The sequence below is a fragment of the Pelodiscus sinensis genome, chromosome 4, assembly GCF_052426305.1.
Source record: "Pelodiscus sinensis isolate ZL-2025 chromosome 4, ASM5242630v1, whole genome shotgun sequence".
NCBI lineage: Eukaryota > Metazoa > Chordata > Testudines > Trionychidae > Pelodiscus > Pelodiscus sinensis.
The window spans coordinates 26,022,758-26,039,009 of NC_143055.1; the positions used below are offsets into that span (position 1 = coordinate 26,022,758).

At 40.8% G+C, this 16,252-nt stretch overlaps 2 protein-coding genes across 6 annotated transcripts in view; one reads left to right on the forward strand and one right to left on the reverse strand.

Moving 5' to 3' along the window:
* ZBTB49 (zinc finger and BTB domain containing 49) overlaps nucleotides 1-133 on the reverse strand; it is a 34,715-nt gene extending 34,582 nt beyond the window's left edge. Inside the window, exon 1 of the mRNA XM_006128190.5 lies at nucleotides 3-133. The gene's annotated coding sequence lies outside the window, so the exon portion shown is untranslated. The remainder of the gene's footprint in view (nucleotides 1-2) is intronic.
* Nucleotides 98-14,503, forward strand: LYAR (Ly1 antibody reactive). Of its 5 annotated transcripts, XM_075930745.2 has the most exons (10): nucleotides 98-332; nucleotides 3,686-3,875; nucleotides 5,932-6,046; nucleotides 8,263-8,370; nucleotides 10,240-10,323; nucleotides 11,811-12,231; nucleotides 12,548-12,664; nucleotides 13,115-13,200; nucleotides 13,418-13,495; nucleotides 13,644-13,780. In XM_075930745.2, exons 2-9 carry the CDS (start codon nucleotides 3,754-3,756, stop codon nucleotides 13,454-13,456), a joined length of 1,092 nt encoding a protein of 363 aa, XP_075786860.1. In that variant the 5' UTR covers nucleotides 98-332; nucleotides 3,686-3,753; the 3' UTR covers nucleotides 13,457-13,495; nucleotides 13,644-13,780. The 5 variants fall into 5 exon arrangements, with proteins under 5 accessions (XP_075786860.1, XP_075786857.1, XP_075786859.1 ...); XM_075930742.2 differs by lacking the exon at nucleotides 13,418-13,495 and having other exon boundaries at nucleotides 13,644-14,503; XM_075930744.2 differs by lacking the exon at nucleotides 13,418-13,495 and having other exon boundaries at nucleotides 12,551-12,664; nucleotides 13,644-14,503.
* Nucleotides 14,504-16,252: the final 1,749 nt, after the last annotated feature.

Sequence of the window (16,252 nt, forward strand, 5' to 3'; positions counted from 1 at the left end):
ACCGGCTCCAGCCGCCTCTCCTCTCCATCATCGGCTCGATCTACCCCGTTGGGGCCACCACCCTCCCGTTCCGGCCCGGCACTTCCGGTGGCAGCACTTCCGTTTCCGCGCGGAGGGGACTCCCGGTGGCAGGCACGCGGGACGGCGCGACGGGGACACCGAGGCGCACGTGCGGCGGGGCTAGGGTGACCCCCATCGGGAGCGCAGGCGCAGTTGGGGCCCAGCGGAGTCGAACCCCCCCCCCCTTCCAAGCTCCGCGGCGACCGAGTGGAGGAGGCACGTGCCGGGGTCAGGCGGGATTGGCCGTTGGAGGCGGTGGCGCAGCGTTTAAAGTGAGTGGAGGGGCCAGCCATGCCTGGGATCGCCTCGAGCCCCGGGGCGCCTTCCGAGGGTGGGGAGCGGCGGCAGGGCTTGTGTCGCGCTGACTGCACGAGCCGGTCGGGGCGGGACGCTAACGGCTGGGCGCGCGCTCTGACCGGTAGGCTGCCCGCGAGCGCTTGCGCTGCAGGGATGGACGCTGGACGGGAGATTCCTGCACGACCCCCAGCGACCCGCCCCGGGCTGGCCGAGGGAAACACCAGGCTGGTGCGCCCAGCAGGGGAAGGGCGTTATAGCTGATCCTGACCGGTTTGGGCTGGAGTCTGTCAAGTGCTGGCGCTTCAGCTGCCCCTCCACCCCCTGTCCTGCTGCTGCTCCTGCCTTGGAGCTGCCCCCCTGGAAGCCTCCTTCTTGCTGTGCAGGGTGTGGGAGGGAGCAGGGGGGCACTGATGGCGGGGTGTCCCGTCTCCCCACTTCTGTACCTTATCTCCACACGGAGAGAAGGGGCTGGCAGGAGCGTGGCAATGCAAATCTCTGACACTGTCACACTGTGTGGGTCTGTGTCAGTCTCACAAACACCAGCTGTCCTCTCATCTCCTGACCTAACATATAGTGGAGGGTGGGTGTTACTACTTTTACTGCTTGCAAAGTGTGTTAGTTTTGGGTTTTGACTGGTCTGTGCAGTTCATAATGTTCATTTCTCTCTTATGCTTAAATTTAATTCTTTGAGTAGGGAATTCTAACATGTCTAACCTGGTGTGGCTGGGCTAATTATCCCTATGGTGTAATTGGTGTTCCTGGAAGTGTTTGGCATGTCCTTGCAGCCCCTGAGAGGCAGAATAGTGGGTCTCCTTATGCTATCCTTGCCTGCAGACACCACTCCTGTAGCTCCCATTAATTAGTAATGAGGAACCATAGTCAGTAGAAGCTGTGGGCTCAGAGCCTATACAGGAAGGCAGCACATGGTGCCATGGAGCCATTGCTGTGCATGCCAGCTGCTTTGAGGAGCGGTGCAGTGCTAGAGCAGGAGTAAGCCTGACTTAACTCTGCTGCTCCACCACCTGGAAGCCCAGCCAGAGCCTGCTTCCTGAACCTCTGTTGTAGCCTTGAACCCCCTCCTGCACCCAACCTCCTGCCCCAGACATGAGTCCCCCTGATCCCAAACTCCTTCCCAGAGCTTGCACACTGAAACCCCTCCTGGACACCAATCCCTCACCCTGGGCTAAGCCCCGGAGCCCCTCCCACACTCCAAACTCATTGGCCCAAGATCAGAGCCTGCACCCCTACTCCATCCTGGTGAAAGTGAATGAGGATGGGGAACGAAGGGGGATGGAGTGAGCAGGGTGAAGCCTCGGAGAAGGGGTGGAGCAGGGGCAGGGCCTAAAAGAAGGGGTGGGAAGGAAGTAGGGCAAGGGTATTTGGGTTTGAGGTAGATCTTGCATTGCACTTAAATTGAAAAATTGATTCTGTGGTTAAAAAGGTTGGAGACCACTGGTGTAGCATACCCTAAGTTGGGGTAGAGAGCTTTATTTTTCCCCGTCAGGGGCCACTGGCTCAGAAAAATCAGGGGGCACTGATAAGGACACAAAAAAACCCACCCCTCATTACTCACCTGCTCTCAATGAATGCAAGGTAGGAAGCCCCTCACTCACTCCCCCCCTCCCCCCCCAAAAAAGCCCAGCACTCCATCTCACATTTAACTCCACATGCACTGTGCTCCTGTCCTATGGGGGAAAGGGATGCTAAGTTTTGGGGCTTTCCCCTGCAGTGGGGCCAACTAGCCCTTGTGCTCTATCCCCTTGGCGGGGGAGGCAACACCTGGAATGGCCAGCCTGTGCTGTGGAGACTTCCTCTGGGCTAGATATAACTCACAGGCCATGGGTTTCCCACCCTGCCTTAAGTGAAAGCAATGAGCTTTGCAGAGGGATTGGAATACAAATAAGGATGCCTGGCATGATTCAGTGTAGGGGTGGGGAACCTTAGGCCTGGGGACCGGATACAGCCCCGGCTTGCCTGGATCTGGCCCCTGAACCTCAGGGCTCTCCCCCAGCATTGGGGAGCCTGCTTTGGTGCTCTAGCCCCCCGCTGCCCCACCATGGGACTGGAGCACACAAAATCTACTAGCCTAGTGCTTCCACCCTGCTCTGGAGTGCAAGGAGAATGTAGGGAGTGTCCATCTTAGTCAGGGGCCTGGTCAGTGAGGTGTTTTTTTTCTTACTTGTGTGCAACACCTCCCCCACCCCCCAACTGTTTTTTCTGTGGGTCAGCAGCCCCCAACCCAAAAAAGGTTCCCCACCCCGATATAGTGTTTAGTGAGGGCCAAATATGGGAGGAGGTTTTTTAAAAGGGGAGAAATGAAGACTGGGAGAATAAACAAAAAGAGAACTAAGAAGAACAAGGTGGAGGGCAATGGATGGTCAAATAGGTAAAGACTTAAATTTTGAGAGAGACGAGTTTGATCTTCATACAAAATCTGACTGGCAGTCTGTGTTAACATCAGGAAGGGATGATGTAGCCTTTTAATCAGTACAAAGTAGGGATATAAATGGTTTACCGATTCCGGTTAACCCATAGGAGCTGGAGCAACCCCTGTCTGGTGGGGCCTGGCCCATTCCTCGCTGCAGCTTACACACTGGTTTTCTGGGAGTGGGACTGGCAGCAGCCCTACTCCTGAGGAGGCTTCGCTGTGGGCTCTGCAGTATAAAGCTTATTTAAGCTTTATAATGCAGAGCCCGCAGCGTGTGTAACTGCTATGATTTTTAGTGATCACACAGTTAACATTTTTAAACACATTTTTACATCCCTAGTACAAAAGTTGTATAGACAACTAGGAGTCCTGTGGCTATATAACAGATTAGTGTTTAAGGTTCCCCAGGACTCCTTGTTTTTGCAGATACAGACTAACATGACTGTCCCTTTGAAAGTTGCATAGAATCACTGACTCTCTCCTCTTTAGAACAGAGGAGTTTAAATTAATCCAAGTGTCAAAGAACACTACGGGGCCTGAACCAGGATTTTGACATCAGAGACAGAGGGGAAGAACATATTACAGAAATATTACAGAGAGAGAACAGCAAGATTTGGCAAGCACCTTTATGTGAAGAGAGAAGGAAAAGCAAGAATCAGAGATGATCCAAGTTTGATGCAGTTTTCTATTTTAAAAACAATCAGAATAATTGTTTGAGTTGTATACACAGAGAAAAATGTTTGCAATTAAAAATGAATGTTACTTAGAAGCACAGTTAACTTGAGAATCTTGTTCACATGAAATCTGATAGATTTGATATTGGTAGCTAGAGCTACATACACTTTAAATATAATTCACACGCTTTTTTCAGAGTTATAACTTTAATTGCATTTTTTGTAGGTTTGGATTTGGAAAAGAACCAGTTTTAACCACTTTTGAGAAGAAATTATTTTGATCGCTTCACCAAAATGGTAGTCTTTACCTGCAGTGCATGTGGAGACTCTGTGAAGAAAGGACAGGTTGAAAAACATGTAAACATTTGCAGGAACTGCCAGTGCCTCTCTTGTATGGATTGTGGCAAAGATTTCTGGTATGTCAATGATTGTGTGCTAGGGCTTAACAGATCATAGAATCATAGAATACTAGGACTGGAAGGGACCTCGAGAGGTCATCGAGTCCAGTCTCCTGCCCTCATGGCAAGACCAAATACTGTCTAGACCATCCCTGATAGACATTTATCTAACCTCCTCTTTAATATCTCTACATAAGGAGATTCTACAACCTCCCTGGGCAATTTATTCCAGTGTTTGACTACCCTGACAGTTAGAAACTTTTTCCTAATGTCCAACCTAAACCTCCCTTGCTGCAGTTTAAGCCCATTGCTTCTTGTTCTATCCCCAGAGGCCAAGATGAACAATTTTTTCCCTGCTCCTTATGACACCCTTTTACATACCTGAAAACTGCTATCATGTCCCCCTCAATCTTCTCTTTTCTAAACTAAACAAATCCAATTCCTTCAGCCTTCCCTCATAGGTCCTGTTCTCTAGACCTTTAATCGTTCCTGTTGCTCTTCTCTGGACTCTCCAATTTCTCCACATCTTTCTTGAAATGCGGTGCCCAGAACTGGACACAATACTCCAACTGAGTCTAACCAGTGCAGAGTAGAGCGGAAGAATGACTTATCATGTCTTGCTCACAACACACCTGTTAATGCATCCCAGAATCATGTTGCTTTCTTTGCAACAGCATCACACTGTTGACTCATATTCAGCTTGTGGTCCACTATGACCCCTAGATTCCTTTCTGCTTCTGGTCCACTATGACCCTAGACTCCTTCCCAGAAAGTCGCTTCCCATTCTGTATGTGTGAAACTGATTGTTCCTTCCTAAGTGGAGCACTTTGCATTTGTCTTTATTAAGCTTCATCCTATTTACCTCAGACAATTTCTCCAATTTGTCCAGGTCATTTTGAATTATGGCCCTATCCTCCAGATTAGTCGCAACCCCTCCCAGCTTGGTATCATCTGCAAACTTAATAAGCGTACTTTCTATACCAATATCTCAATCGTTGATGAAGATATTGAACAGAGCCTGTCCCAAAACAGACCCCTGTGGAACCCCACTTGTTATGCCTTTCCAGCAGGATTGTGAACCATTAATAACTACTCTCTGAGTACGGTTATCCAGCCGGTTATGCACCCACCTTATAGTGGCCCCATCTAAGTTGTATTTACCTAGTTTATTGATAAGAATATTGTGAGACCGTATCAAACGCCTTACTAAAGTCTAAGTATACCACATCCACCACTTCTCCCTTATCCACAAGACTCGTTATCCTATTAAAGAAAGCTATCAGATTAGTTTGACATGATTTGTTCTTTACAAATCCATGCTGGCTGTTCCCTATCACCTTGCCACTTTCCAAGTGTTTACAGATGATTTCCTTAATTACTTGCTCCATTATCTTCCCTGGCACAGAAGTTAAACTAACTGGTCTGTAGTTTCCTGGGTTGTTCTTATTTCCCTTTTTATAGATGGGCACTATATTTGCCCTTTTCCAGTCCTCTGGCATCTCTCCTGTCTCCCATGATTTTCCAAAGATGATAGCTAGAGGCTCAGATACCTCCTGTACCAAGCTCCTTGAGTATTCTAGGATGCATTTCATCAGGCCCTGGTGACTTGCAGGCATCTAACTTTTCTAGGTGATTTTTAACTTGTTCTTTTTTTATTTTACCTTCTAAAACTACTCCCTTCCCACTAGCATTCACTGTGTTAGGCATTCCTACAGACTTCTCAGTGAAGACCAAAACAAATAAGTCATTGAGCATCTCTGAATGTGTGAATGTTGCTGGTACCCGCAACACCAGCTCTTGCTCCCCCTCTTGCTGCCTCTGATGGACTCATATGGAGTCAGCAAGTGGGGGAGGGGGAGGGAGAGAAGTGACTAGTCGAGGGGCTAGTTGACTATCCAATAAGCTTTTTCTTATCAAATAGTCAATTAGCTGCTTACATCCCTGTTTCATAGAATTAGATGCTAAATTTGTGAAGTTGCCTCGTTTGAGATACTGAATGTGATCTGTTAACGGTTTTGTTAATTGAAGTGGAACACTGTTTACAGAATTTAAGTGTGGCTTATTAATATTTAAGGGGTGATGATTATAAGAGCCATGTGAAATGTTTAAGCGAAGATCAGAAATATGGTGGCAAGGGTTATGAAGCCAAATCTAACAAAGGAGATGTTAAACAACAGGAGTGGATTCAGGTAATGCTTTAAATATATATATTTAATATTCTTTTTTATAACTTTATTTCAGAAAAATCTTGCATACTAAAAACAAGCATTCATATTGGAAACAAATGTATAGGTGTTTTATTTTAAATAACAATGCATGTTCTGAAAAATAGTCTGAAATGAAGAGAAGAGCAGACAAGCCTGACATTCTAACAATGCATCTCACCAGCTGAGCATCAGAACTTCAGTTTCTGTCTTTGCTCCTGGGATGAATATTGTAAATGTTAGCATGCTCTTCCCCTGCAGGTCATTTGTCTGTTCGTTGTGACCTGCTTGCTTGTTAGGAAGCTGAACTTGCTTCTTTCTCTAGTGGGGTGGGTATCATAAATTGAAGGAAAGGAGAGAAAAGTGACAACTAAAAACTGGTAAGAGGATTCTTGAGATTTCTAAGAGGGTTTTAGAGATCATTTTCTCTCACCCTTGAGAATAATGTAAATACAGAATTGTAAGTATTTATTTAAGTATATAAATAATCCTGTAGATTAGTCTGTGTATATACACGCAAATTAAAAAACAAGTATTGTAATAAGTAATATAAGCCTTGAACTGGATTTGTACCGTTGTTTTTTCCACATCTATAGCAACATCATTGACAAAGTTTCTGAACAATTCAAGTAACCAATCAAAAGTAAAGCAAGGGCTTGTCTATGGGAACATTTAATTCACAGCAATGTGAGGTGCGACTCTATCCAATTGTAACTTGCTGTATGTAAAGGGTATGACTACGTTGCACCTGGACATGTGCTAACAATAAGCAGCATAGCCTGAGCTGCTGCAGTCATCTACCAGAGTACAAGTCACACCTGCTGGGTATATACTCAAGCAGCCAGCCATGAAATGGGCAATCTTTTTGGCCTGAGGACCACATCAGGATATGAAAACTGTATGGAGGGCCATGAATGCACATGCAATTGAGGCTGGGGTGCAGGAGGGGATGAGGTGCAGGCTCTGGGCATGAGAGGTTTGGGGTACAAGAAAGGCTTTGAGTTGGGACTGAAGAAGGGAGGGGGATTGAAGCTGATGCAGGGAGTTGGGGTGCAGGGGATGGGTACCTCTGGGGTGCCTTCTAGCCTGCACTTAAAGCTGCTCCTGAAAGCAGAAGCTTTATTCTCTTTTGGCCAGGTCCTACACAAAGGCACAACCATGTGGTTCTTTGCGCTCCTCCCTCATCCAAAGGTTCTGCCCCTGAAGAACCCATTGGCTGTGATTCCCAGCCAATGGTAGCTGTAGGAGCGGTGCTTGGAGTGGGGGCAGTGCACGGGGCCTTTTGGCTGCCCATACTAATAGAAACTGGAGGGAGGCACATGCTGCTGCTGCTTCCAAAAGCATTGTGAGGTTACGGCATACACAGATCGGAGTAAACCTCAGAGCCAGCTCCCCAGCAGGACCTCAAGAGCCAGATTAAAACAGTTGATGATCTGGATGTGTCCCATGGGCTATAATTTGACTATCCCTGAGCTGCTGTCCTTCTGAGAATGGCCATACTGCTGTTTTTAGTGTTCTGGGGAAGCACACCAGTTGAACTTCTCTCGTCTATCACCCTCGAGACCTCACCGGTGCCACACCAGAGAATTTGCCAACCCATAGGAGGTCAATATTGTCTAGCAGCATTACCAATACTCCTACTGCTTCTTGGGCTCTTTAGAAGAGATTTTGGGGGTAAATTAGAGCTAAATAACAGCACTGAACACCGAGAGCCAGGACTGGCATCTATAAACAAATTTTATGAGACCATCAGAAATTTGTTCACACCCATGATAAGTGGCCATCCAGCTAACTAAAATTATGCCTGACCACGGATATTGCCAGACTAGAGAGGTTCAATCTGTACAATGTAGACATATAGTCTTAAGTGTTTGTGTGGACCTTGCTGATACACACTAATGGTTCCTTAGTATGTGCTGATCTTCCTAGCTTTGCAGTAGGAGAAGATTTAAAGCACACTAAGGACATGTCTGTATTACCGAGAAAATCAATGCTGTGGCAGTCGTCTTCTGGTGTGCAATTTAGTGGGTCTAGTGCTGTATAATCTGTCTGACTACAAAGATAGCAAATAATAGACTGTGCTACATGGTTTGCAAGCATTTTTTACTCAAGGTGCTCTGTATTTCTCATCTCGCTTTGCATCTGACCTTTCTAATTAACTCTGTGCTTCCTTGACAAGTTATTTGGTTTCTTTCTTGCAGAAGATTCATGAAGTTATTAAAAAGCCTAACATTAGCCCCAAACTGAGAAACATCTTAGAGCAAATGCTCAACTATGACAATATTCCAAGAAAAAAGGGCAAATTTCAGGTATGATTTAAATAAAGCAAGTAATGGATTTGAAATTAGGATTTCAGGATTATAATCTCATACGTACCACTATCTTGTTACCTGAGACCAGTTGCTTACCCTGTCTGTACTTCTGTGTAATTTGGGAGGTAGACACAGGAGAATAACTGTAGCTGTCATATTAAATTCATATTTATAAAGCTTTAATCTTTGAATGGAAGGCCTTCTGTGTATGTAATTTTTTAATCTAAATTATTATTAGACATATTCAAGAATTTGGTAGGTTTGGAGTCTTGCAGGTGCAAACTCCCTCTCAGTAAGTCTGCCTGCATTTCAAAACCACACACTTTAATATTTTTCCACTTAGGGATGTGGAAGTTGGCAGAAACAACAAATATGACTGAAAAAATTACATTGATTGTTCTGCTAGATATCACTCATTCCAGAAATCTTAATTGTTTCTTAGGGCTCTGACTTACATTCCTCTAAATGGTACCTTATTGAGCTGCCTCTAGACCACTATGCCTGGTTCCATATCTTTTATATAGTATCCATAAAGAATAATAGACATGGCAAGGATGAGTGAGCATATTTCTTCTATTCCATGCTTCAGTTTATAAGGCTGACAAAAGACAGTACATATCTCTTTTATACGATTCAGGAAACAAACTGTGGTGAAACTTCTTGAGATACCATAACAGACATGAACATTTGAGTAACTTTCTAGGGAGCCAATGACTTTGCAAATTATTAATGCCATTACTATTCCTCCTCCCCTCATTTAAAAAAAAAATCTGTTTCTGCTGATTCTTCAGAATATCAAAATAAGCTTTTTGCTGCACTTTCCTCTTCAACAGGAACTTCTGACACTGCTCCAACAATTTTCTAAACAGATATATGTGAAACTTATTTGCATTTTAATACTCTGTGATAAAACTAAGGCAATGAAGCGTGCTCAATTGTTCCATATTTTAAATGACTTCATTGAGCCTAAATGTTATATCTCACTTAATAAACATTATGTAGTTTAATGGGATGCTAGTACATTTGGCAGTCCCTACTCAGAAGAGGCTTGGGACTGATTCTTGACCTGGACAAGAATTTTGGTCAGCTATTGAAGTGCTCAGTTAGAAGCACAGACGGTATATTAGATAGATGCAAAACAAATTACAGCAGTGGCACAATGGGGAGAATGAATCATTTGCCCACTAATCACTAATAGTAAGTGATCATATGTTGGAATTTTAAATAAATATTTGAAATTATTAATATAGGGAATCACCAAACACCAATTTAGCTATACATTCTCTTAATAAATCAAAAAGCCAAATGATTATTCATGGAGTTGCTCCAAACATGCCTAAACTAGCTAATTAACAAGCAATGTACTACATGCAAATAGCAACAAAACTTTTTTTTAAATCAAGATATTTACAAATGAGTTCAGCCCATATTGGTCAGCTCCAGCATGGTCAAGTAGGAATTAGTAACAAACTCTTTTTAAGAGTTCATTTTTTTTATACACTTTTTAACAAACAAGTAAACTGGTTTTTAGCTGAAATCTCCAATTAGGTACTGGCAATTCACCCTTATTTCCTGTCTTAGTCCAGATAAAATTTACAACCTCCTTTCTTCCCAAGGACTTTTTTCCTCTCCTTGTTGTCCAATAGTTTCTCCCATTGGACTTGACCTCACACTGAGGTTTTGGTTCGGAAGGGGACATTTTGGCTCATTTTAAGACAGATTATTTGATTTTTAAAATAGCAACACACTAGCAACACGCACATACCTATTTCCTTAACCAGACTTATCCTATGTATAGTTATCAAGTTAAAATATAATGCCTGCCACTTGTCTGTTTTCTTACTTTTTTTTTTTTTTTTTGCACAGAATTGGATGGTGAACAACATGAATATTGGTAATTGTGCTCTGCAGGACCAGGTGTGGGATATTTTTTCTGAAGTAATCAGCAATGTAAGTCAAATCAAAACCACAAAATATTTCAGTAAGAATAGAATAGGGCAACAGGGTGGAGAATCTTCAAGACTCCTATTGGAGACACTAAGTGCAGTGTATTAGGGAAGAGTCATTCCCTGGTGCACAACAAAAAAATGAAAAGTATGAGACCAAATTCTTGCTAATTTATGGAGCAGTGTGTTGCTAATACAGTATAGCTTGGGTATGCATAATAATATCTGATGCTAAGCTATATATAGACATAGCATAATACTTATAGGAAGATTATGGGAAAACTTTTTATCCGAGGTGCTTTTTCTAGTAAGGAACAGTCAGTTCGCTTTCTGATCTTTACTACCCCAATCTGCTGTGAAATCTTTGTCCAGTAATATTTTTGCACATCTTTTTTTCCATTGCAACTTAAAAGTGTGTATATTGTCTCATTACCCATCCATTGGAGTGTTTTTTATTAATTCATTTCATAAGCACAACTTTAAAAGTGGATATTTCTATTGAAAGAGTAATTCTGTTAAATATAAATAATATTTAATGTATTTTTAAGATTAATAATTCTGTTCCCAGACACGCAGCTTCATTAAGATGAATTTAAGGTTTAAAATATCCATAACTTAACTACATATTCCTGAGCTGTCTCCCAACCAAGTGTTCTAAATCCAGGAAATTCAGAGTCAAAAGATATCCAGACATTTTAAGGAACTTTAACTTTGTTAGTGATGTCATGCAATAACTGTCAGATTATGATTAAGGCATTTTACTGTTCATGGTTCCAGATATTTCTTCATATTTTTCCCTTTTGTGATAGCACTGCAGGGTAGTAGTAAATTTTGTTATTCTGAGTGAAAATGCTGTGTGTTTAAAGAAGATGAGCTCTAGTTTTCATACAAAATACAGTGGTGAATCCATGCTTGAGTGGAACTCAGCCTTGCTTATGGAATTGTAACCAGAAGCTCATAACAGTTTTTAAAAAGAACTTGTAACTGTTAGCCGGATGCTTCTAATTTCTGTTTAATATTCTGATTTGCTTAGCTGTTGCCAACACCTTCTGTGTCTCATTCTTTACCTGTTCACTATTGTGTTGTAATTTAGCAACTATCCTTTTCCTGGACTTGCCTCATTGTTCTGTGCTGTTTGTGCTTGTGTGACGTTCATCGCACTCAGATCTGCGTGGAAATTTTTCTGTTGTATTGAAAAAATTAAGTTTATCATGTTGTAATTTTTTAAATTAATAAATTAATGTCCACTTCATCCTCCTAAACAAAATTAAGTGGAATAACAAAAGCATGCTTGGATTGTAAAATAAAATCTGAGATGGGGCAGTCAGACTACAATGCCTTGCTCTTCAATTGACATGCATTGTCTCCACAAACTAATGCTATTCTTTAATAACTGATAGACTTTATTTTATGAGCATAATATCTCCTGCATAAATAATGGAAGTATGTGAAAGATATTTCTATTATAATATTATTTTCTTTCAACAAAAGGGGCCAAGCAAAAAAGAACTAGAGAAACCACTGCAGAAAATAGAAAGCCAGCCTGTAAAAAGTGAAGTAAACCCATTGTCCACAGAAAAAAATGAAGTGACAGCTGATAAACTTGAGAGAAAAAAGAGTAAAAGAGAACGAAAAGAAGAAAGACAAAAGAATAGAAAGACAGAGAAAAAAGAAGTGAAATTAGAAAGCCTACGAGAGAACTCTGAAACTAAACAAGGCAAAAAGCCTAAGAAAAAAAAGGGATGTGCTGAGGATGAAAATGAGGAAACTTCCAACTGTAATAATGAGGAAAGGAAAAAAAAGAGAAAGCATGAGAAGACTAATACATCTCATCTGGAAATAAATGGAAATGGCCATTATAAGGAAGAAAAACAAACCAATACAAAAAAACAAAAACGCAAACATGCGGAAGGTATATATTTAGCTCATATTCCATGCAAGATAAGTTGTGTTTTGGTTTTTTTTCTTGAAAACTCAGTAACTTGCTTTGGTGGAACCTCTTTAACTTTTAAATATACTTGTAAGTTAAAAAAAAAAAGGGGGGGGGGAGGGTATATAATGCAACTTAAAATAAAACATTCAAGTCTCACCTAATTCCAGAAACCTGGAAAAATCTTACAACAAACTCCAATGCTAAAAATAGAAACTTTTATTTATAATAAATTTTAGTAATTAAAATTTTAATATTTTTTCCTCATTAAATTTATTTCTGATCACTTCTTTTCCAGAAGAACCCAACACAGTAACAAAAAGAATGAAATACACAAAATCATCTGTGGCAACAGAAAATGAAGAAAGTGGGGATGCAGCCATTGAAACTGAAGAAAGTGGGGATGCAGATAAAGGTATCCTCAAACACAGTGGAAGTTTAGACATCTGTACTTTAGTAAGATAATGAGTCATTTCATAACACATAACTAAGTGCAGCTATTCATTTGAGCCTGATGATTAGTTTCCCTTGGTTTGTTCATTCATTTTTGCTGGCCATTCTCCTTGGCTCTTTTTTTTTTTTTTTTTGGCAGCCTCACACTGGCTGTTGGTTTCTGTGTTAACTTCTTGGTTGCCAGGCTAGCATGGGACTGTACACTCCATTACTGTTAGTTACAGTAACTAACCTGAGGAACAACTTGATCTTTGTGCCAGGGTAGTGATAGTGTTGTGGATACAATAATCAGCCAAGAATAAAGGAACCGGACAATGGTTGTGTGAACAGTTTTAGTTAGAACAGAAGATGAAAAGATAACCTAGAAATACAGAAAATATATAATACCATTATGTTTTCAACAATATTACAGGTAAATTCAACTGGAAGGGAACTATCAAAGCTGTTCTGAAGCAAGCCCCAAACCATGAAATTTCAATTAAAAAACTAAGAAAAAAGGTACAGTAGAACTTCAGTTTTTAAAACCCCTTTTAGTTTATGCAATAGTCTTTTTTTTAATTACCTATGTGAAAATATACAACTATTCTTCATAAACAAAGACTTTGAAATATATGTCATATCGTGTTGAATGTTAACTGGTTAAATAGTAAATCATATAAAGATTCAAAAAAATTTGATTTATGAAATTTATTCTGTGATTTAAATTTATATTTAGGGAGGTCCTTCCCTCCCAACCCTGCAAAACACCATGTAAGGACATATTGAAGTCTGCAATTTCAGCTCTGATTTATAGGTATTGAAAGATTTCTTGTTGGATTTAAGTTAAATGATATCATTGAATTGATACAAAATATGTATGCCGTTTAGTGTGAAATGTTTATGTAAAAAAGTGAAATATTTCCTGTTAATTTGAACTATTTTGTTTTGTTTTTTTTATGTAGGTTTTAGCTCAGTTTCATGCAGTAGTTGGTGAATATCATAAATCACAAGAGGATCTTCTGGTCATATTTAATAAGAAAGTGAACAACAATCCCAAATTCAAGGTTTTAAAGGACAGAGTTAAACTTATGAAATAGACTATGAATATTTTTATAATACTCAAATTTTATTTGCAGACTGTATCCAAATTCTCCTATGAAGTACGCAAACAGTTTTCACTGATTACAATATATACTGAATATATATTACAGCTTATTTAGTTGTAATTCTATTCCTGGATTTCCCAATCCTCCCCACCCCTTTTTTCCCCCCTATGTTCATATGTACAATTGAAAAATTGGGAATGGTTCCACATCTTGTTTCCAGACATTTTGATTTTACAGCAAATGTATATCTTTTGTAGAATTTTTAACAGAATGGAAAATTGCTGCCCAGTCTATTAAAATCCTTTTCATGGTACTGAAATTATGCAGGTGTGAATTTACTTATTAGGACCTGGAATGAATTGCACTTTTGCAGGAAGCAGTACAATTGCAAACATACATTAATACAACATTTAATAAAATATTTTCATTGTAAGAAACAAATGTTGGGGTCCAAATGCTACAGATCATACATACTAATATATTAGCATCCAATTTGCCATAAGAGGAATAATTGAGATTTTTCTGTTAAGTCACTATCCATTTAATGATGTTGAATTTCCTAATGCACACTAAAAGAAAATACATATATTTATATACACAACATTTAATCAGTTCATATTTCAGTACCATAAATATTTGATTAGAAAGCAAGTAAAGCTATTTTTTGAGTGCTATTGCCTCAATGGATAATTTTACAATAAATACTGCTAAATTGGCATTGTTTTATTGGAAGTTTTTCCTAGTTTTATACATCTTTGTTTATGTGCTTTTAGAATCAGGAATAATGCACTAACTACAATTACAGGTACTGTCATTTTAAATTAGAAGGTGTAATAAATATTTCTGTTTCAGTAGTAAGGGACTTAGATGTTAGAAACGGGGTGGGGAATAAAATGAAATTTGTGTAGGGAGTTTTACTTGAAATAATAGAATAACATTTACTGCCACTATCTAGAAATACCTACAGGTTGAAACTCTCTTAACTGGGACTCTCTGATCCAGGAACATGTGTGGTCCATTAGGACCATGAATGTTCCAGAACCAGAAAGTCCTATTGGAGGGCTAGCGCCCAGGAGCACTGCAGGCTGGCAGAGCAGCAGAGCTTCCTGGCAGGGCTGTGAGAGCCCCATGTGCGGCAGAGGCTGCAGGGCTGCTCAGAACAGAAGTAGGAGCCAGGCTCTGCAGTGGAAACCCGGTGCACGGAGACAGTGGGGCTGTTGGGCGCTGGAACAGGAGCCTAGTGCATGCACAGGCAGCAAAGCTGCCTGGCACAGCAGTGGGAGCCAAGTGAGCAGAGGCAGTGGGGCTGCCTAGCAGAGCAGTGAGGGCTGACAGGGCAGCGGGGCCAGTAAGAGGGGGGAGCCAGCTGCGAGGGCAGTGATTGGGCCAGAGCTGGAGGGGACTGGCAGACGGAGCCAGAAATGACCAGCCCTGGTCCAGCAAAATCCCTCATCCAGGACTGGTTGGGTCCCAAGGATGCTGGACCAGGGAGGTCCAATCTGTACTACCATGGAATAGCAAAGAAAGTGGTGAAAACTGTTACTTGAAGCCATTTAAACTAGACTGAAGCCTATAAGATTTAAGGCTGACAGGATTCTCAGATGGCTTTAGGATCTTTGAGAAGCCATAAATTTTATTAAACACACAATTAAAATACATACACCCGCACAAAAAGTTCGTCTGCATCTGCAAAAGTATGAGGAGTCCTGTGGCACCTTAGAAACTGATAGATTTGTTAGAGCATAAACTTTTGCTCTAACTTGTTAGTCTCTAAGGTCCCACAGAACTCATTGTTTTTATAAGCTTATATAAATGTTTCACTTACTGATTTTAAAGCTGTAGCTATGAGTTTTAAGTGTCTGAATACTTGTCCCATTTCTTCAAATATTTTTACTTTGTTTGGATACAATATACTTTCAACTCATACACAAAATAAAGTTTAGATACTTTTGTCTTCACTGAAGAAGGGTAAATATTTCAGAAATGGATGATGGAAGTGATCAGAGACATGGAATTACTTCCATACAAGAAGCCATTTAAAAGATTGGGATGGTTTAGTTCAGAAAGTGACAAACGGAAGTGGTCGTGACACTGATATGCAAAATAATGAATAGATTAAAAAGTTAAAATCAGGCCTTTTATTTACTTCTCAACAAACATAAAGTAAGTTAATGAAATTGAACATAATAGGTTTACACAAATTGAATTCAAGAGTTTGATTTAAAATAGAATTATACCTGTATATGGATAATTAGAATATCCACAGCTACTGCATATAGAATTAAAAAATTCAGTGTGAGCTCAATTAGTGGTGCAAGTACCCAGCATCATTGAACATTATACAATGTCAAGGTGTAATCCTAAATATAGCTCTAACAGCCGTTGGGTTGAAAACTTGACTCACGACTCAGGAGGAAGTTTACTAAACCCAATCTATAAATTATTTGTTCTCCTTCGAGTCCCTG

Bases quoted from the DNA above. Each gene is read 5' to 3' on its own strand.
- LYAR (XM_075930742.2), top strand. From the start codon at position 3,754: ATGGTAGTCTTTACCTGCAGTGCATGTGGAGACTCTGTGAAGAAAGGA. The intron at 10,324-11,810 runs GTAAGTCAAATC...TTTCAACAAAAG, and splicing joins TTTCTGAAGTAATCAGCAAT to GGGCCAAGCAAAAAAGAACT. The intron at 12,232-12,547 runs GTATATATTTAG...CTTCTTTTCCAG, and splicing joins AAAACGCAAACATGCGGAAG to AAGAACCCAACACAGTAACA.